Consider the following 22280-nt stretch of genomic DNA (forward strand, 5'->3'; position numbering starts at 1 on the left):
GTGCAGAACAAGTTTCCAACATGTAAGGAACTCGGTACAATAAAAACAACATGTAAATTACTGTTAAAACAACATTAACAGTGTATGAACAGCTTTACAAATATTGGGCATTACAACTATTGCAAACATCTGCTGTGGGTTACATAAAGGACTTTATGTTGCAATACTGACAATATTACGTGTGCAATCAAAACACACTGCAAAGCCAAACTAAATCTGAGGCTAATTTAAATAGTAACACTATAAATAATATTTAATCTATACAACTTATCTGTACAATATCCCACTGTGAGTCTTTTAGGTGACATGTCGGTGCATATGTAAAGTGGGCCTTCATGTTCTCTGTGCACTCAGGTTTCTCTTCATCACCACCTCAAGAATCCAAATCCATCCAGCAGTAAAAACCACTGAAGGACTTCAAAGCTCCTAAGGCCTTTTGTTTAATAAACTAATGTCTCCAGGCAGCGTGCAGATTTCCACACAATAAGCATAGCTTTGGATAATACTGCCTGGCAGTAAAAACACTAATTTGACGAAGTTGTTCCAGATGCTTTTGTGGATGTAAGCTGTTGGGACTGTATGATCCGGATTCAAAGCTGTAGATGTGCTCAACTTGGACATGAAGGGAGTCCCATAAAACTGGAAACAGGCCACAAGATTGTGAAACCTACACGAGTCTAGACATCCCAAACATAACAGCTATTTCATACAAAGATTTTAATATGTTAATGGTCAGAAAAGGGCACGTGTTGAATCACTGCAGATGACAGCCACACTTGGCCAACAACCAAGATTCCACGAGGACAGTAATTCTTGTGTGTTCATGATGTGGGCTGCTGATATATATATATATATATATATATATATATATATATATATATATATATATATATATATATATATATATATATATATATATATATATATATATATATATATATATATATATATATATATATATATATATATATACATACACACACACACACACACACACACACAATATATTTTGAAAACATATTCACATTTTAACAGACATGAACAGATTTGGTCTATCAGTTATAATTAGCTGAGGTGTTGTCTTCAGCCTCTCAAAAATAAAGAACTGTAAACGGAATATCTGTGGGTCGTAGACTGTTGGTCAAACAAGACTAGAAATGTGGACCCAAACTCCAAGGTGACCAAAACATTATAACATGGTCATTTCATCAGTTTTAATCTGTGTCCTGTCAAATAAACAGTGTCTCTATTTTCTCTTTCATGAAACTGTTATAAAGGTGATCATGTTTCGGCCTGCAGAACTCAGTAGGTCTCAGTGACTCAAACCCCTATGCAACATAGTAGCCTCTTACTTGATACTCTAGCTGTTCCCAATGTTGACAAAAACTCAGCGAGCCAAATCAAAAAGTCCTGCTCCACCCTTCTCTTGGGTTTTTAAATGATCATTTTGAGCTCTTCCATTTCCTGCAGTGATCCTCTGTGTTCTCTCTTGTGTCCTCATTGTTCCAGGGCTACAGCTCTCAGGGGGTTACACAGGGAACAGGCCGCGGGATAGATGTGCGCGTGCGTTCCTGTGTGTACGGGTGCACGTTCCGTTCACAAAGAGTTGAGACAGGAAGAGGAAGAGGACATGGGTGGAGACAGGAAGAGGAGGAGTACCCACCAAGCTAACCTGCCCTCTCAGCAGCACATGTCCTGTTCTCAGGGTTAGATAAAAACTGACCCGAACACCCACATTAACACCAAAGCCAGTAACAATGGCCTCAGATGAATCATGCAAAGTGCACTTGCGTGGTTGGACTCACACAATACACACTAGATGGATGTGTGATTCTCAATTAAACAAATCGAATAACTATAATCACTTTGTCTTTAATCTTTACTGACTCTACAACACTCTGTTACGCCGTTTTTCTATATTTTTGTTATTGTCAACTAATTACACGAGAAAAAGAGAACAAACTAAGTGTTAGTCAATCCCTCAGTTCTTTGAGTTTCCTATCCAGTCTGTGGCTCTCAACCCTAAACCCATTTGTTCCACCCAAGGAGATAAATCTTAAAATGGGTCACAAATACAGGCTGATCCATGGGAACTTGTCAGCCAGAGCAACTGCGTGGTTCACCGATTTGTTTTTAACAGTTTTTTGGCAGTTTCTATGGCACAGAGGAATAAGCTCTGGCAGGCTTTGGCTACACAGACATTAAATATTCGATGATTTTAAAAAGTCTCAGAAAGTAATGCAGCACATTCAGAGATTCAGCAGATTGTTTCTCCTTGTGCAAATCTGGTGCCTACATTACCCACAACTCAACTGGCACCAGTTTAATCAGTGAATGGGTGAGTCCCAACAAGAGATACTGTGAGCTCACTTCTTTCAAACTCCACTAGATGTTTAGATGATCGGGTTAGTAAAATACATCTCTGTGTGGTAGGTTTCACATAGTATGCCTGTTGCCTTTGTTTATTTCTGAGTGACTACTACATACTAGGCCTTTATTTTAGGCTAAAATTAAGTTCTATTAGCCAAAAATGCAGTATGGCTGATACAGGTGAAAGACATAGTGAAGCACGGAGCTGAAAAGCTAAAAGGATCTGAAATGCATATTTATTATGAAAGGAGAGATCAAAGCCTAATAATCTTTTCACATCACATGGTGCCGGGTCCACTCAACTCTACTCTTAGTACCAGGTACTCCAGTTTCCACTGCAGATACAGAACCCCCTCCATGCAGCTAGATTTCATAGCAATGATGCATAAGCACACACACACACACACACACACACACACACACACACACACGCACAAACAGGAACAATGGATAATTTCAAAGTAAGGTTTTTCTCTATTCTCTTTATGTGGCTGTTTGTCATAGCAAAGATACTATTTTAATTTCAGAAAAGGCTGAAGGGTCCAAGACCAAAGACTGGTGAGAAAATTTTTTTGAAGGGTTTGGGAAACGCTCAGAGACAATGAGATGACTCTGGTGGCTTAAAGGAGACACATTGGTAGCCATGCTTCTCTCTTACCAATCAGTAGTCTGTAGGGTTTTCACATCACCTTTAGTATCTCGACTGAGGTTTTGTCTGAGGTAGGCGATTTGAGCTGAGCTGGTACCGTGGAGTAACAGAAGAGTGGAAAACAGAGACGATTTAAAAAGTAATGGCAGAGGGCAGGTGAAGGATAAGATGGCTGGGAGTGAAAGTGTTTCTGCTCAAACGAGGAAAAAAGATGGCTGTGGTGGGAACAGTGTTAGTGTGTAGGTCCCAGCTGAGGTCATGTCCCCTGGCTGTGTTTTTATAAACTTCTGAGTCTTGGGGTAATCAAACAAAACACCAGCCTTCACAACACTCGCCCTGATAGCAAACCTTGGAACCAGACCTCATGTGAGAAACTACAAACCAGGAAGTGATGCAGCATCCTCTTCACTTTTCCCTCCTTTTCCTAATAAAGGGTGGACATTTGGTCTTCTTCCTTATTTTTCTTGTCTTTACTACAAGTTGGTCAGAGTCTATCAATATCACCACCACCTCCTCTCAGTCAGAGTCATAAAAGGCCAGCTACAACAACAAACGGAGTCTCTCTCGGCTGGGTGTGGTGGCCTGCGGAGCAACAGCTGAGTCCTGTTCTTTCTCCTGAGACACCGACAACTTTGTCCTTTCCAGGACAACTTTCCTTCCATGTCCTTAACTTTATCTTAAATATTTATCCATTTTGCTCTTAGGGATAACTCTTATCTGCCTTTCTCGGAACTCATTTTCGCTGAATGAATCTCTCTTCTTTTCAGGTAACAGCTCTTAAACCTTCAAACAGGCAGCACATCCTCTCTCTCCTCTTTTCTATTCGAAATGTTTGAATCTCCTCTTGTTCCATCTGCTTCACTCAGCTTGTTCTGTTCTTTCTCTTCCTTAATCTGTCAGTCCTGATCTCCCTTTTCCCTTCCTTCTTCCTGTCTCCCCTTGGATCCCCATTTCCCTCTGACACATTTCCTGAACACTAGAGAAGGTCATCAACTCATGTTCTGAATTACACAAGTGTTTCACAACGCCACAAGTTTGTCATTGTGGTTAAAAAAAGACGGGGAAATGGCAGTACCTCTGCTTCTGACATAAAAAACATTGTTACTATCAATTAACACTTTGCTATGCATCACAACTGCTGTACAATATGAAAACTCCTGATTTTGTTTAGTTGCTGTTTGCTTTAAGAGATTTGCTTTTGCATGCATGTGTGCAAGCATTATAAAGTCTACCTAATGAACTGTTCTGTGTGTGCTAACTAACCAAAGGGCAACAACAGATCAACTTCAGAGGCACTGTGTAAATGTGTTTGTGTGTGTTGCCAGTTCAGACCTGCCCTAAGTTTAATTAGAATCGTGAGTCAAAGCCAACTGACGTGTGGTCAGAGGAGCAATCAAACCCAAGTAGGGCCCCCGCAGGCACATGCACAAACACATGTGCATGGACCCACGTACAACACAGGCACACACACACTCGCACATAAGCATGGGTAACAAACACTCCTCAAGAGGATAAAAATTATGAAATCAAAATAGTTTCTTTCTTTCTTTTTTCCTCTGTACGCCCCCCCCCCCCCGGAGAAAAGAAAGTGCCAAGAAACCCACAGTGGAGGAAATCTTTTGATCCTTACTAAAAACACTGTTTTCATTACAAAGATCTTTTCACTCTGGAAATCAGTCAATGACAAGAGCTTCATCTTCACAGAATGGAGCAAAGTTTTTAACAGAAACTTTTTAACTACATTTTAACAGTGACTGATCGTTTTCAGACATGCAATCGTTGTACATCAGTTCCCTATTTTTAACATACAACCATCCGTTTTTGGACCACTAAGAACAACAAGGCTGAGTAGTTTGGGCATAGAGGTTTCTGAATAGTGAATATTAATAGTAATGTATTTAGCTTTTTTGTGGTTTTAATTCACACCACATACAGAAATTTAGTGTGGGATGAGTAAAAGTGTTTTTGTGCATCAGAAAAAAAGGGGCACACAGATGCGCACATAGGCAGCATTAAAAGGACAAATGAAAACATCCATATATACATGTAGATACACATTATTATTTCTGATGGTGTGTGTGTGTGTGTGTGTGTGTGTGTGTGTGTAGGTGTAGGTGTGTGTGTGTGTGTGTGTGTGTGTGTGTGTGTAGGTGTGTGTGTGTGTGTGTGTGTGAACAATTATCTGAAACAGAGGCTTGATGATATCACTGCCCTCCATGTGCTGGGTACAGCAGCACCGGGGGGAAAAAAGATAAGAATTGATATTGTGGCCAGAAGTACATTGTGTGGTTGTGTGCGTGCATGTGTGTTTTTTTGTTTCTTTTTCAGGCCAGAGCTCCAGGGCAGATTACCTGTGACTAGCCAGGCAGGCCAGAATTAGCTTATACAGGATTCAGAGATGTACACACGGACACACACACACACGCACACACAGAGAGAGGGCCAGCTCTTATCTGTCTTTGCTGCAGCTGCATAGTTTTTCTGTATCAAAGATTAGCTGAACCAGGAACAGAAGAATAAATAGTCCTGACTCGAAAAAAAAAAGTCATTACGTGTGGAGTATGTATGTAACCATTTAACACACTAAAAAAAATGTTATACCGTGCAAAAATTGTGATAGATTGTCTTACAAAGGCAGTGAAGGAGATGCCATTGAGTTACTTCAGTAATCATAAATAGGAATATACATTTAGGCTGCATGAGTTTGTAGACATCATTTATTACCTGCTCTGTGCTCGGCTGACAATCTACAATACAACAAGGGAATGTTAGCTAACAGCAGATCAAACAATCGGGCATTAACAAGAAACAATGTCTGCTTCACATACTGATAACATTCACTTCCTGAGGTTTCAATGAAATGACCTATCACCTGCCCAACAGTGTCCAGAAGGATGCAGGTGGCACACATGACCTCCACAATAAATCAGTCAGGTAAACATCCGTCATCTATCACCATTAACAAACTTCTTGGACCTATCTTTAAGCTTTCTGGTTGGGTTTTATTGTTTCTGCATCACTGCAGATTGAATTTTTTTTTATTATTATTTATTCTATGCATTTTATTGAACTACACATTATCCATTCTTTGAAATCCTAATGTACATTTAATAACAGTTTCTAGTAAGAGTTTTACTGGCAAGGAATATTTGATTAATGCCGCACTCAAACAGGACTAAGTACATTCTGATAAACATTATGCTTGGCTGACAAGCATTAAAGGATGGGTTCATAATTTTTCAAGAGTGTCTTAAAGCAACAGTCCAGTGAACAATGAAGGAGTGTTTTCATGTTGTTACCATTCCTCCTGTTCATGCTTGCTATGAGCAGAGCCTACCCTAAACCCCTTACAATGGAAGTGATGGGGGCCAAAATGCACAGCTTTTGATCTGTGCAGGGATTGGTTGAATGAACTGTTGTGATCACAACATTGTGAATTCACAGAGGGACTGAAAGTTTGATGTTCCCTGTTTAAAAACAGTGAATGAGTTTGGGTTTTGCATTTCAATGTCTTACTAAAAACTGTAGGCTAGAATGAGCTTTTCTAGGTTGGGATGTCCATTACAACACAAAACATAGCAAAACTAAACAGGAAGAGACAGAAATATATAAAGTAAATATACACCAGTAACATGCTAATTATGAAAAAATATTTACCCTCTTTTGTTTAAAATCATAACTTACACTATGCAATAACTAATGCATTTTCCCATAGGCAACATACTTGAGATGATGAGCCTCTGTAGCTCTGAAGAAACATGACCCCCATGTTGTGTGAGTAGGTGGGGTGAGGGGGAGCAGAAGTGAAAGTCTATTCTAAAAGTGCAATGCTGATACAGATATAGAAATACTTCTTAAAAGCTAAAGATGAGGAAGAAGAGTGGAGCTAAACAGGGACGACTTGACTCCTATTCAGTCTGTCGCAACCCACTCGTCTGTCTGTCCATGCATACAGCCACCTGCCAGGCTAGACGAAGGCATCACTCTGGACTGACTGGCGCCGCAGAGTAGATGCCATGTATAGGAGCAGGACCACTTTAATTTTTCACATGTAGTGAGGGAAAAATTGGCTTTAAGGGTCCTATTTATGGCTTATGAAAATAACTTCCTTATGATTAATGATTGGTGACAATTCTATATGAGCTCCTTTAGATTCAAGACTTCCTGTGTCTTGAATCTAAAGTCGTCCCTGTTTTCACATATCCTTGGTGCTATGTGTCCCCTTTGCCCCCCACCTACAGTACACCTCTCAACCGGTTCCAGCCCCGTGTACAAGTGTATTAATAATAAACAGGCCACCAAAGTAGTGTCCCAGTAGAGTGGAGTAATGAGAGTAATGTGCCTGCCAAATAAGTTAGATCTTATCACCTGCTATTCTGCACACTGCCATCTTCTTCTAATTAATCTCATATCTCTCCACATCACCATATGGACAAATTAAAGAAAAATAAAGTATAAAGATGCCAGCAGGTTGGCTAAGGAGTTATAAGTAGAACTGAAAGCAGACAAATTGTACTTGTTACGGTGGCAAAATGAGACAAATGAACAGCATACATCACCAATCTGATGCTTAAATTGCTTTTCTTTTTTTAAAATGGACTGTATGTATGCTGGGTATTTTGCTGAAGATAGCACTTTGTAATCAGGGAAACACTGAGCAGCTATGCTGGCTCTCGTAATACTATTACCCAAGTTACAGAAACAGAAAAGGGAGTCAAAGGAATGATGATGTGACCACCTGTCCCACCTGACCTAACTCCTTATTGGTCAGCTACCATGTCATAGAACATTTGCTATTTAATATGATGACTCAATGGCATGAGTGGGCTTACTTGAAACCATAATAAAAGAAAGCTGGGGATAAAGTATCTGCTCTCTATTGTGACTCCAAGACCTAAATTTATATTTCAAAATAGACGATAGCCTAAAGGATAAGGCTGCATGGGCACTGCCCATGTAGTGTATGTAAGGAAATATAAATACATTTTTTGAAAAATACACCTAATTTGGCTGCCATGCTGATCAGTTTAGGAATTTTAGAATCAACCAGTCCACCCAAGAGGACTCTCGTGCCAGCATACTGTATACACACTGCATACTGTACCAAAAAGAAACATGACATTTTGCAGGTAGAGAATTATGAGCAAACATACAGGAATCTGTATTACCAAATATACACACAACCGTCAAGCACTCAAGAGAGGGTTAGGAAGATTAGGGAGTAAGGCAACTGAGTGACACAAAGCTTCTGAATTTAGCCTGGAATGATCAGGCGAGATTTAAATCTATTGTATGTGAAGTCTGTGTATGTGAAAAAAAAACCTATGTAAAGAAGAGAAGGAGCAGAGGTGTGATGCATCTCTACATAGTGGACATGCCTATGCATTTATAATTAGCAGTGCAGTAGATGTTACGCAGGCATAACTTGCATACATATGGGACATAAATACACACATGGTGAAGAGCAGCAATACATGATGACACTGGTATATATGTGCAAGTATGTGCACACCTCATTAGGAACACCTCATTAACATGCAGCAATACAAAACCATGGAGGATGAATGGGATTTGTCAGATTCAGTCAAAGGAGAGCATAACTGCAGCATTTTGCATGTCCTCCCAGTGCTTGTTTGGGTTTCCTCCTGGTACTCTGGTTTCCTACCACAGTCCAAAGACATGCATGTTAGGTTAGTTGGTGAATCTAAATCGCACATATGTGTGAATGTGCCTGTGAATGGTTGTCTGTCAGTAAATGTCTCTCTGTGTTGGCCCTGACATACACTGGTGACCTCGGCCCAATGACAGCAGGGATAGGCTCCAGACCCCTTGCAACCCTACACAGGTGAGCGGTTAGATAATGGATGGCTGGATTTACTAGGAATATTCCACTGCAATTTAAAAGTGACTATAAAACAAATTTAGAAAGTGCTCATTTTTTTCACAAAAAAGTCATTACAATTCAAAATACATACTTAATATGATGAACTCCAAGAATGAAAAAATAAATACTGAATGAATATTTATTTAGGTTTTAATGAATCCAGAAGTAAGAATTCTTCCAGTCATAAAGTGAACAGAAACAAACTAAACTAACTAATAAGTTTCACAGAACTTTGTGTGTACTCCAGCTATAATAAGCGCCAAATTAAACAGTTCTTTCCAATAAATCTCAACATTACTGGTGTTAATGTGTGCTAAACTGATTATCAAACTCTTCTCACCGTGTCATCAATAAAAAAGCGTCTCCAGAAATGGTGTTGAGTTGTTAACATCCTCTGTGGTTTGCGTTTCTGCTTGGAATGAGATTTTGGTTCAGGACATAGTTTTAAAATGATCTGAGAAGCAAGCAGGACTAAGAATCTAGGATTTACACCGAAATTACCTCCATCAAGTGTAATTTTAAAAAGAAAACCTCTTTGACTTTGACATAAAATGCCATGTTTTGACAACATAGCAAGATGAAAAATAAGTTTTAATGGGCAAATAATTGCAATTACATTGTTATGAAAATTGCAATCACAGGGAACAACAACTCAATTACACTCAATTTGAAGTTATGTACAATCGTTGCAATGTCTCTCCATCTCTCACTCCCACAGTACACTGCAGTATCCTAATGGCAAAGTAGACTTAATATATGTGTTCCCTGAGTCCATCTGGTAATAATTGTAGCATGTAGCAACCGTAGCTCTGTTTGGATAAAGCCCTGACACACATGGGCCCCTCTGACGTTCAAGGAGTAACTGTGTGTGTGTGTGTGTGTGTGTGTGTGTGTGTGTGTGCGTGGGAGCAAAAAGCAGGACAGAGAGAAAGGAAGAAACGAGAGTGGTGAGTGGAGAGGAGTGTGTGTGTTACTGTGTGTGTGCGTGCATGCTCGCTCGCACTTGTATGTTTTCCAAGCTGGTGGGTGATGGGCCAACAGAGCTAAATCAACTTTATCGTCAGCACAGTGTTTTACGTAGAGAAGCTAAGACCAGAGCAAGGCCGAGCGTGGGTGGCTGGGTAACCTCTGCTTCTACTGAGTATTAGTGTGACTCAAGGTGATTATTAGTGGCATCTGATGGTGCACAGGTTGTTATCAAAAAGCAAAACACACATATCTGGAGAAAAACACAGAACACCGAACCGAACACCTCCAGAAGCAAGAAAATGTCAAGGCCTAGAAGTTTAATCAAGACTCGGTTTACATCCAAATTGTTTATTGGACAGACGGGACAGTTTAAACTTAAGTCAATTTAAAAGAGTAATAATTTAGCCAGTGATTGACACAAACATAGTCCCCCTAACTGAACATAGGACTTGAAGTGTGGTTGAGCAATTGATTTGCAGTAAGTCAACCGGGACATCTCTCAAATCGGTGGCTTCACATCCCATAAATTTGAAAACATCTCAACTTCCAAAGATCCCACACGTATAGATCGAGTTCATTTACAATAATTTCATTTCAATATGCAACTGTGAGAGGATGATTATTATTAAAAATACAGGCTTCACCCGCTCCAGTGTTGCATAACTTTATCCACAATGTTAGGGTCTCTGTGTCCTCTACTAAATCCTATGGGATATTATATCAATTGAGCTTTTGCATATCCGGGGATTATTATTATATTGTTATAGAGTAGCTACAGAATAGCACTGTATTCAAATAAATACAAATTCAGTTCACAAGATTAAACCATAAAACAAAGTGTGACAAGTGACACATTCTTCGAGAAGTTCAATGTAGACGTCTCATCTCGTGACTTACTGGCAGTGCCAATCAGAGTAGATGGAAAGGGAGTGGAACATGAAATCTGCAGAAAGGCCCTTTGTACTGAGAGGGTCACACATCCTCTGTTTGGTGCATTTGCAAGTTGACAGATTAATGTGTGTGGGAACAGACAACACAAGCAAACAGCATCGCATTACTGAAAATGACGATGGGAAGCAAGAAGACTGAGAATGACACATAATCATCGGCTTCCTTTGATATGATGTGTAGAATCAAGTTCAACAGCCCAGGAAAACACAGCAATCACACAAGCTTTTCCAACTTCACTTAATGATGTACTGAGTTATGTAATCACAGTTAATAGCAGCATGAACAAGTATTTTATAAACAACAAGGGAGGGTATTTTCTCTGGATTTCAAACTAATAAAAGAAAAAGGAACAACAACTACAACATCTAAACAAACCACTGTACCTTGAAGAAACTAGAAAATCATACTTAACAGAATAGGATGCAACATTACAAGTGTTACTGGATGGACCCACAACAGGAGAACATTAACACTGCATTAAAGGGACCACATCATCGTGATTATGTTTTCATGGTGCTATAGCCCTATTCTATTGTGCCAATATGTGAAGAAAAGCCATCACTTTTGTTCTTTGTCCTCGTACATAATAAGGATGAACCTGATCCCTGTATGTGCATGTTTGAATAAAAATTCATAATTTTATATAACTTCATCTGCCAAGCAAAAGATATCAGAGGCACAGCATTCTGTACAGACACCAATTTCCTTTCTCTCTGAAAGTTTGCATATGTTAAGCTCCAGCCACCTAGCGAGGTTACGGTCAGGAAGGCCAATCAGCCAGAACCCAATACACTGGTCTGACATGCAAACATGTATCAGGACTACCATACAGTTACAGGGTTTAAAATGTCTTTATTTGTTAAAACTGATGGTGAGATGTGGTCATTTAGACTGCTTAATATCAGTTTCATAATATGAAGGCACTTAGTATACTTAAATTCTCCCTAAGCAAACAACGACTTACAGTAGATTACTGCTGTGGTGTAAAAAGGAAACTAGCCGTACAGTGTCCAACTTTAATAGGAAAAAAAAGTAAAAAACTATTTATCTTTTTCGATTTTCCTTGCCATAAACATAAATGGTTACATGTGGCTAAAGATACAGAATGTTGCACACATAAAAGAAAAGTTTCAAATACATGTAACTAAATTGCAAGATGCCAAATTCCTAATATATTTTCCACCATGTGTGCATTTTGAGATCTCGACAGGACTGATTTCACAAAGAATCTATTTACAGACACACACACACACAGAAAGTTTAAACTTTTACCGAACTTGAACTCCCTTAAAACCCTGTAATGACCGCATAAAAAGCAGTTCTCAGGTTACAAACTTGCCCAAAATAGACCATAAGTACATAGTACTGTTATCTGGTAAGGGGAATTATAGTTTAGAATGGTTACACACACTAGCATGAGCAGAAACACACAGTTACACAAGGCCTGTAATGAATTCACTACCACAATTTAGGGAAAGAGGACAGCATTGTAAAAATAACTTCAGTAAAAAAAAAAAAAAAAAAAAAAAGCCATTGACGTACACTGTAATACATGCCTGAGCATTGTAATTTATCACCAATGCCATTGTGTTCCTAATTAGTCATTATAGTGACACACGGTTTAGACATCACAGACCTTCGGTACATCTAAACAAAGGATACAGGAAAAAGGCAAAGTACTTATAGTGACGATGAAGGAACAAGTCATTAAAGTAGCCGCTGGAAGTGATAATCATCATCTGATCATGACTCATAGCTGGAGGAATCTAATAAAAGAACTTTACACGCTCAAATGTTTACATTAAGAATTACCATCATTTCAGGCCAGCACTTCTTTAAATATTAGTCAAAACCTGAAAGAGCCACAAGGGTTTTTCTAGTGGCTTCCCGCATAAAATAAGTAATAATACACTTTCACAAGCAAGAAAATAACTTATGTTCCTTCCTGGAATTGGGAAAAAAAAAAAAACTTGAAGGGACAAGAGCAGTAGTTTTCAGAAAAGCTAATCTGTGTACAGGAAACAGGCGCTAAGACTTCTGGCGCTAGTGGGCTAAGCAATCAAAACAATCTCTCCATCTTCTGGTTGAGGAGAAAGGGATCTACGCCAGAGTCTTCAACACACAACACACATCACACTCATCGGGGAGGGCGAGTGAAAAGAGGAGGAAGGAACAAGCCTTAGAGATGAAGAGAATGATAGGGAATGAGGTGGAGACTGATAGCAGGAGTCAGTAAGAGAATAGAAAGGAGTCCCAAGAGAGGGAGAAGACTGGGAAAGACAGAAAAAGCTAAAATTGTGTTTTTCTTTTCCCGCCTTCTATTTTTCTTCCTCCAACAACTTTATCTCTTCCCTCTCCTATCCTCTTTTGCCTTCCATTCTTTCTTTGTGTTGTCTTTTCTCCTTTCTCTTGCCTTCCCACTTATCTGCACTCCTTTCTCCCTCTTTTCCCTCTAGCTTCCAGGCTTTTCTCTTCTCCCCTCCTCCATCTGTGTGTTATGAGTAGGAGTTGGGGAGAAAGTACGTGGGATTTTCCCACAGCTCGGCAGGATCAGACCCAACCCCCTCTACCCACACACTTATTTTCTGTCTCTCACTCTGTCTCATGTCGGAGGGGAGTCTTGAGGAAAACCACTCATATTCCACCACTAAGTATTCTGGATGTATGCTGGAACTTTATGCCACTCGTTGTTCCATAGACATCAACTGTGCGCTGCTATGGTAACACAATAATTGGAAGAAGGTCACAGGACAAAAATATCTCTGGATCTGCTAGTACATGTTACATTTGAGAAATCCTTTTAAATACATTCTCACAAAAGCCTTAGCTTGCAGAAGTGAACCAATCCGTTTTAAAAGTCCATTAAGAATTCTGCGTGGATTTCCCAGAGTAATAAAACGTGCTTTCTTCTGAATGAACAGGATCAGCTCTACTTAAACATTGTGGCTAGCTTATGGCCTCTCAGACTTGGTTTTGCAAGTCATGCTGTCCGAACACAATTCAAAAGCAACACTGAAAAGAGCCATGATATAATGGGGGAAGATGGATAACAGGAAAACAATGCACATTTTCAGATGCAGCTCTCAAGGAAGGATATGCATAGTGTTAGATTCGGTTGTTTGCATGAAAGGTGTCTCAAATAGTTGTGTCACAAATTAAATAAAAGTGACAAATATAGAAGTGCAATGCTTTGCTCCACTCTCACCTCCACACAGTGGAAGTGTGAAAACATAAATCAACTTATACAAGGATGCCATAATATCGAACTTCTCTTACTGAATCTTGGGAGATTCCCAAAACCTCAATTATGCTTGAACCATGTTGAGTTTTCTTTATAGTATGCATTTACCATGGCATTATGTTGATAAGCCTATGTGCAGAGTTGCATTCATTTTAATAAAGAATTTGTATCAATCATAGGAGAGTATACTTAGTCAGTTACTCATCACATCAGTAAGTGTTCAATAACAAGTTGCCGTTCCAGTATTATTAGTCACTGCAGTAATTATCCAATTGAATTATCCCATTAGTTTTTTTGATTAGGCAATGTATTTGTGTTTTTCCTTGACCTAAAGACGCAACCTAAAAACCTTTACAGAAGAGTACAGTGGCCTCACTCAGAACCACTGAAGTTGCAGTAATGGAGTTTGGTCGCCTCTTTCATTACTGTCCAACAGAACGTTTTGTGGTAGCTGCCAAGGCAGACACCACAAACCCTCTGGCCACCTACTTTGCAATACACCCGGTGCCTTCTCCTGATGCTGGAGTCACATGGCAGTGGCCCTGAATTAGGTCGTTCGTGAACAACAAGATCTGGTTTCCCTATAACAAAATGAGTAGCTCCAGAGCACCAAAAAATGTTTAAAAAACTGAGCAAACCAAACAAATAAGGCATATAAAGTTGCTGAAAGAAGATTTTTGCATGTGCAGTTAAGTGAAACAAGTTTTTATCCATGAATATGCTCCCACTGTGGGTCGTTTAGTGCAGCAGGGCCTTGTTTGCATGTTACTACTATTTTTGTGCAGGTATATATGAGGGTGTGATTTACCTCTGCTGCCTGTGTCTCCTGGTGCAACAACGTCAGCCCTGTCAGGTCTTCCAGGAAAGAATGGGAAGAATTAAAAACCTTGGACAGAAAGTTGAAGCCTTCCCTCTCATAGTGGTCCAGTACCTGGGGAAAAAAAAAAGACAGCATCAACAATCAACAATTTCAATTCTAGGGTATTTAACAGGAAATGTATTCTGCATGGTCAATAATACACTCATTTACCTAAACATTTAGAATGCAGTAAAGTCAACTAGCTACAGCACATTTAATCAACCTTCAAAGCGTGAAGCATACTGTGGAGCTTACTGTTTGTACTGCACTTCTGAAATTATGCGGAGTAATGGCATCTGGGGTTTTATTGTATATTTCACTGTGACAGCTACCTGTAAATGTTTTACATCTGCATTACGGCAACTTAACTGGAAGGAGGATACTCTAATATAACAATCCCTGACAAAAGGATCCTTAAAATAACTGCACATCTTCACCTTTTATGGCTTTTCATTAAAATACTATATTTTGCCTCTTCACCATCAAATGCATTAAGGGTATTTTTTAAACATGATGTATATATTTGAACTGGGAAGGTGAGTCTACTTGATTGAAAAACATTATGAGGTGGCAGAAGTGCAACTTTCAATCAAATGCCAATAATATATTTTAATAGGTTAAAAAGAAAAAAAAATTGCAGCTTTGTTGTCCCAGCATCTACACCACATCTCAGCACCTCTGCAATCATGCTGAAATGTTTGCCTTGATCTCCTACCAGTACTGACTTCAAATACCCATACGCTCTTTCCAAAACACACACAGAAATCCTCTGCCCTCTTCCTAAACTTTATCAAGCCTTTCATGGACGCCCACAGACCCTCCTCTGCAGGTGTAGGGTTACCTCTGCCTCAGACATCAACACACTCTGCCTGCATCGCTGCCTGTGTGCATGTTTTGTGTGTGTGTGTTCACAGACTGACCTGGCGTCTAGTCTTGGAGCCAGACAAGCTGCACACAATACACACTGACGTGTCCCTTGTTCATCTTTTCAACCTTTCTTTTCTTTCCTTCCTTCTCCTTTATTCCTGTGATTCTCCACTTCCGTCCACTGTATCCATTACATGAGATACTAACAACCAAAACCCGCTTTGTTGAAATATAGTAGCTGTTCATGACACATCAAGCAACTTGATAACTGTGATGATCTTTAATAAAGTCACCCACACATACAAAAACACACATTTATGTCACTGAACTATGTCTGTTTGGTACATCATAAAAAAATCAGCCGGTTCAGAGAAGATGGGGTTGCAGATTATGACCAAAAATGTGTACCTGCTGTAGATGATTTTTTTTATTTATCTTTTTTTTTTTCAAAGGAGGTTTATTGAAATTTTAATGCTACAGTTGACATTGATAAAGAATTTTAATTAACCTTCCTCTTGTGTTAGATTTCTGTTACCATCCCTTGTGTTAACGGGTCAGTTTTGACCCGTGTCCTAAATCAGCTCTAAAATACACAAAAAAACAATTATTTCTCATCTAATTTGTTTTTCATTTGTTGGTTACCTTGTTAGGCTTCTTTTTCAATGAAAATATTAGTTTTAATGTTTTAGGTGTGGGCCTTTTGGGGTTTTTTTTGTCAGCATACCCCTCAATCTTAATATAACAACATTGTAAAATGAACCTCAATAGAAAAATATAAATAAATACAAGATTGTTTTGTTACCTTACCATTATTAAGGGTTGTTAGAACACATCACTTTAATAATTTTGTTCAGTTTTTTTTTTTTTATATATATTTTTAACTATAGTAACATCTATAGTGTTACGGGTCAGTTTTGACCCGTATACATTTACTTCAAGGAAAAGCCAAAAATTAAAATTATTTCATTAAAACTTCACTAAAAGATTCCTCCTGAGAAGCTCTTGTCCAAGGTCATAGCTGGTACAAAAAATTGTCACAAGTGATATTGTGACTCTGCAGTCCAGTAGTCATATCGAGGACCACACGTTTGCCTTGATTTTTCTCTGGGATGCCACCAGCAACTTTGCCTGTGTAAATCTGTAAATTCCAGGCATAGCTTGTTTTTGAATCACAGGCTGCCCAGATTTATAAGATAAGTGACATTGTTGCCCGAAAAATATTTCTGTCTGTTGATGCGTCCCAGAGACTATCAGTGGCCTCATTGCAGGATCTGTATCCTCCAGCAAGAAGAAGAACACCAAGGTAAGCATCTAGGTGTTCCTCATCAATGTCTTTCCACGTGTCACCATGGACTTTTTTTTCCTTCAAGGTTTGTCAAAGCAAGAATGACTCTTTTTAGTGACAATGGCATAAAAAGCTCAAAACATGTCTTGATGTCACTGACTCTCGTCACAGCAAACCTTGTGATTTCAGGGGTCATTTTGATGAGATTTGCAGCAGCTGCCTTGCCATGTGCATCATGAGGTACTGACCTCCAAAAGATCTTACCATCTTTGGACTTTCAGCAAATTCTTCAATGGTGACCTCCTTATCAGACTCATCAGATGTGTCTGTCTCTTCTGGATGAAAGTCCACATTGTCTTCCTCCTCAGAAACCTGCTCATCCATGTCGCTTTGTTCCCCTGTGTTTATTTCCTCATTTTCACCAAAAATACTATCCAGAACTTCGTTCATTTAAAATCTCTCATTTTTGAAGCTGTAAATTGGAGATGTGAACTCTGCAAGTCACCAATTCAATACTGAATTCACACGTCTGGACGCGTCCATGTTTGTTTGATTGTTCTGTATTTTTGCAGTTATACAGAAAAAAAAGAGTCACCTAAAGCTCACATGATTGGCAGAAGAGCTGGCTGTCAGTGTTTAGGCTGACAGTGCACTTATTATTTCAGTTTTTGCTCTAAATATTGCTTTATAACCTTATTTTTAGAAGTGGGTCGAAACCGACCCTAACATCACAAATGTCATAATTTCAATAAGAGCATTTCATAATTTAGTTAGAAGTTTTAAATGTTTTTTATTTTGTTGAAATAGAGGTTACTGACAAAGTCAAAAAGCCTTGATCTAACAAACAAATGTATATGGTTTTTTTATGCATTTAAAACTGAAAATGGGTCGGTGCCGACCCTAACACAAGAGGAAGGTTAAAAAAACAACTCACACCTGACTAATTCAAACACATGTTGGCATCACTGGGGCCAGAGAACCATTTGAATTAAAGACATATGCAGTATGATATGAGGATGGACTCCAAGAAGGCAGCTGTCAATCCAGTTCCACAGCTGCCATCCTGGAGTCCATCCTCACATCATCCATTACTGTCTGGTGCTGTGCGGCTACCAAACAGAACGTTCAGAGTCTGCAGTGCATCATCTGCTCAAACAAGACGATCGCAAACGATGCAAACTTCCCCCCATGATCAGCTGCACTCCTGTGCAGTCAAGATGAAATCCAACCCCTCCCATCCTGGACACTCACACAGTCTTTGAACTGCTACCCTCAGGAAAAAGACTGACAACAATAAACACCTCCACCAGCAAACACAGAAACAGCATATTCCGACAAGCTGTTTCTCTACTTAACAGCTGAATAATACAGCAGATCCAAACCGTTCCCCACACTGATCCCTGCATCCACCTCCAGTTTTATATCATCTGCTGTTACTCGCTCAACTACCTGCTTCATTCCTCTCATTAAATCCTGCACTGTCACCATGAAATACCTTTACATGTTTATGTGCTACCTGACAAAGTGGTGGCAAATTTTATACTACAGCTCATTTCATACCTCAATTCCTTCCACATTGCTTGCACAGATTTCATTCCAAATTCAATGTCAACTGTTTATAATAACTGCCAATGTAAACGGTTCTAATTTTTGCTAAAGGTTTTGCTTGATTCTAATCACCAGGTCTATGTTGCCTTTCTGTTATGATTAGTTTTTTTGCCCTGTTTTATTTTCAAATCTATTCTTATCCAATGTGTTGTTTTTGGGAACCAAGACACATTTTGTTATGCTTGCATCCTTACAATAATTCTGATTTTGAGATTCATAAGGATTTACTAACTTTAAGTAACTGAAAGCTTGGTGACTGGGCACAAACTCCATAAGTGGTGTGTCTAGTTTAAACCAGGTCATTTGAGCAGAAAACGCCCCATGACGTAAATATAGGACGATGGTTTATAAAGAGATGCCCTAAGTTTCTGATCCTTTCATTGTGACAATGCTAAAAACAGCTAAGACTGATCACAGCCCACATTATCATACCAGTAGTATTAGTAAGGATGTAAGATTTCAAAATAGTTAATGTTAACACACAACTATGAATAATTACCTCAAAAAGCTAGAGGTTTTACAACAATGCAATGTAGCATTGCATTGTTGTAAAACATGTACAGTAAGCAATGTACATACTTACTGTACACTTATGACAACAGCTACTAACGACTCAGTGGCTTTGAATTTGAATTGAATTTTTTATAGTCAACATAACAGGTCAGACTTCTCTTACAAACATACAAACTTGGTTGTTGTACAGACATTATGTGTTATGAGTCTTATTCTAAAACGAAACATTTCTTAAGATTGCATCAAGTAAAGAAATATTAGCTGAGCATTCCAGATAGAAACTGCAGCACATCTGAGACATAAGAAAATTGTTTCATTATTGACCAAAGATTAATTTACTTGTTGGTTACTCAGGTGGAACATGTAATAAAGTGCAATATTCTCTTTCAGCAGTGTCACAAACAAATGTTCTATTAGTTGATCAACTGTCTGTTTCAGCTGTACAGTTAATAAAAAGTTCGACACTAAAACTGCCGTAAAAGAAGAAGGGATAAATACATTTACTTAAGTACTTAACAGGGGTTTTCCTATTTTACTTTTATTCCACTACAAGTCAGAGGAAGTCGTTATATCTTTACTCCAATACTCACAATTACAGCTTTAGTTACTTTTCAAAGATTTTTATTGCATTTTTGCCATAATATTCATCTTTGAGAATCTGTTAAACACATGTGGACTAGACCTGCTGCATCATATTCAATAGTGTTCAAAACACAATGCTTTCTTAGTGGAGTACTTTTACTTTTGTAATTTAAGAAAAATTAGTGCCTTAACTTGAGCTAAGTTAAGTATTTTTTAAGGCAAATACATTTACTTTAGTATTGAGCTTGTGTACCTCTGCCACCTCTGTGTAAAACTACTAGCACACCCAACATCAGACATAGTATTGAGCCACAGCTTGATGAAATCTTGTAACACAATTACAAATTACTACAGCTTTTTCAGAAATGCTTCGTCTTGTCTACATCTACAAAACCTTAAATGGGACAGTAACATTTATCAAAGCTTTAACAGAGTACCACTTTGAACATTGTTTTTACTATAAATAGTGGTAGCATATTTGGCAGTGTTAGTACAAGCAGGTGTAGTAAGAACTGTCTGGCATGATTTTAGACAAAGCCACGTCAGCTATGATTTACTCTCTGGCGTGTAGTTTTATTGGCTTGCAGGCCCAGAAAATGCACACACACCCACACACACACACACACACAGAGAAAAGCACCAACTCTACAGGAACTGCTCCAGCCCAGACAGGGGCTGAACTGTTTTGTTTCCATAGTGACAGGGCAGCATACAGCTGACTGCAGCACACAGACATGCACTCGTTCACACACACACACACACACACACACACACACACACACACACACACACACACACACACACACACAAGACAAAGACACACACATTACAGTGAACGGACTGATAGATGGACAGGGGGACACACAAAGGGAGGGCAGATATGGGGGAGGGAGAACAGGAAGGGAGAGAAGGTGAGACAGTGCTGAGGCAGATGGAGCAGTGAAATAGGAGTATTCTGGTAGAAAAGGCAGATATGCAAAGCAGCAAGCGTAAAGGTGTGTAAGTGGGATTAACTGAATCAATACATATTCACCAATTTCACTACAAAACCTTTATCCCTGCCTTATCAAAGGACAGTCTTTACTAACACATGTTGCTCATTGTTCCTAACCATACAGGCTTTACCCAATCCTATCAAACCATATGAACCCTGTGTGCAGACTGAATAATCTCATCAGTCACACAGCAGAAACATGATACCTTAAAATGGGGTGGGAACCCCCCCCATTTTTTTTCAGGAGCAGCATAGGTGGAGCAAGTTTAAACTTTTAGAGGACAAGCAAGCCCTCCCTCCCCCCACTGCCTTTTGGTTTCTTGCTCTGTCTTCTCATGAAAGTGATAGATCTGGGGCTTTATGACCTCTTTATAGACACAAAGACTGCATTGAGATCAGGGGAGAAAGAGAGAGAGTGAACCAGCCCTCCACTCAACACAACACAACACCCGTTCTTCAGCCCAGCACTTCCTCTCTTTATCTCTCCCCCCACAAACGTGCACACTGCTTTTTCTCCCCTATTTAAAAAACTTTCTCCCAGTTGTCTTTTTTTCTCCCTCCCACTTAGTCTTATACTAATGTACATTGCATCCACCAATCACACTGCTAACCACAGAACCACCTGGGACACTGATTGACCAGTTGGCTTTGGACCAATAACAGAGCAGCAGAAAACACAAACGCAGTTTCTCCCACCCTACTTGGCTGATCTGGGACATGTAGACCCTTCAACAACCAGTCTTTACCCACACACACACACACACACAGACACACACGTCCATGCACACACTTCAGTGGTGGGAGCTAATTCTACTCATTCGACAGTCACTGACATCAATGAGCAACTGCTGCCTGATTGTTACCATATGGTTTTCCTAGCTTTTCTCAGTGTGTGCACGTGTGTGTGTGTGTGTGTGTGTGTGTGTGTGTGTGTGTGTCTTCAGTATTCATTATGGAACAATATTTCAACACATCATTGACTTCACATTGTAGAAATGGGAGAGATAGGAAACCCCCTATTTCTGCTAAAGCTGCAATTTGTGTTTCAAAACAATGTTAATACACAGAATCTGATCTCATAAGTGAATCTGAACCTATGCATCTGCATCTATGGTTGCTGCATCAATCTTTCTAACAAATTGCTAAAGAAATTGATTTTTTAACTATTCAGTTGCCATTATTGTGTCACTTACAATGGGTGAGCAGGCTGTGCATTTGTCAAAGGCCAGGCTGGCAGGCAGGACATTGTCGAACCTCGAAAGGAAGCCCCGGATCTGTGGAGGAGAAGCCAACACATCACAAACCTGGCGGACATGTAACAGAGGCGCAGAAAAACTCATAAGCAAAACCACATTCTCATTATTTATTAATACTGCATGTTTACATTATGTGAGTCATATACAGTAAGTGATATACTGTCTAATTTGTAAGGGATAAAGCATTTTTAGACCTTTAATTCTTGTAAACACAAAGTAAATATAACATTAGTAGAGAGGTTAACAATAAGT

General features: G+C 39.2%; 1 protein-coding gene across 2 annotated transcripts in view; it reads right to left on the minus strand.

Annotated features, from left to right (window-relative positions):
* The window catches only part of atg7 (ATG7 autophagy related 7 homolog (S. cerevisiae)), a 53854-nt gene that overhangs the window by 9457 nt on the left and 22117 nt on the right, over positions 1–22280 (minus strand). For both annotated transcript variants that reach the window (XM_067504676.1, XM_067504675.1), the window contains exons 17-18: positions 21966–22046; positions 14873–14995 (exon numbers count right to left, since the gene is read on the minus strand). In XM_067504676.1, the coding sequence (XP_067360777.1) occupies positions 14873–14995; positions 21966–22046 (204 nt within the window). The remainder of the gene's footprint in view (positions 1–14872; positions 14996–21965; positions 22047–22280) is intronic.

The sequence above is a fragment of the Channa argus genome, chromosome 5 (genome assembly GCF_033026475.1).
Source record: "Channa argus isolate prfri chromosome 5, Channa argus male v1.0, whole genome shotgun sequence".
NCBI classification, from domain to species: domain Eukaryota; kingdom Metazoa; phylum Chordata; class Actinopteri; order Anabantiformes; family Channidae; genus Channa; species Channa argus.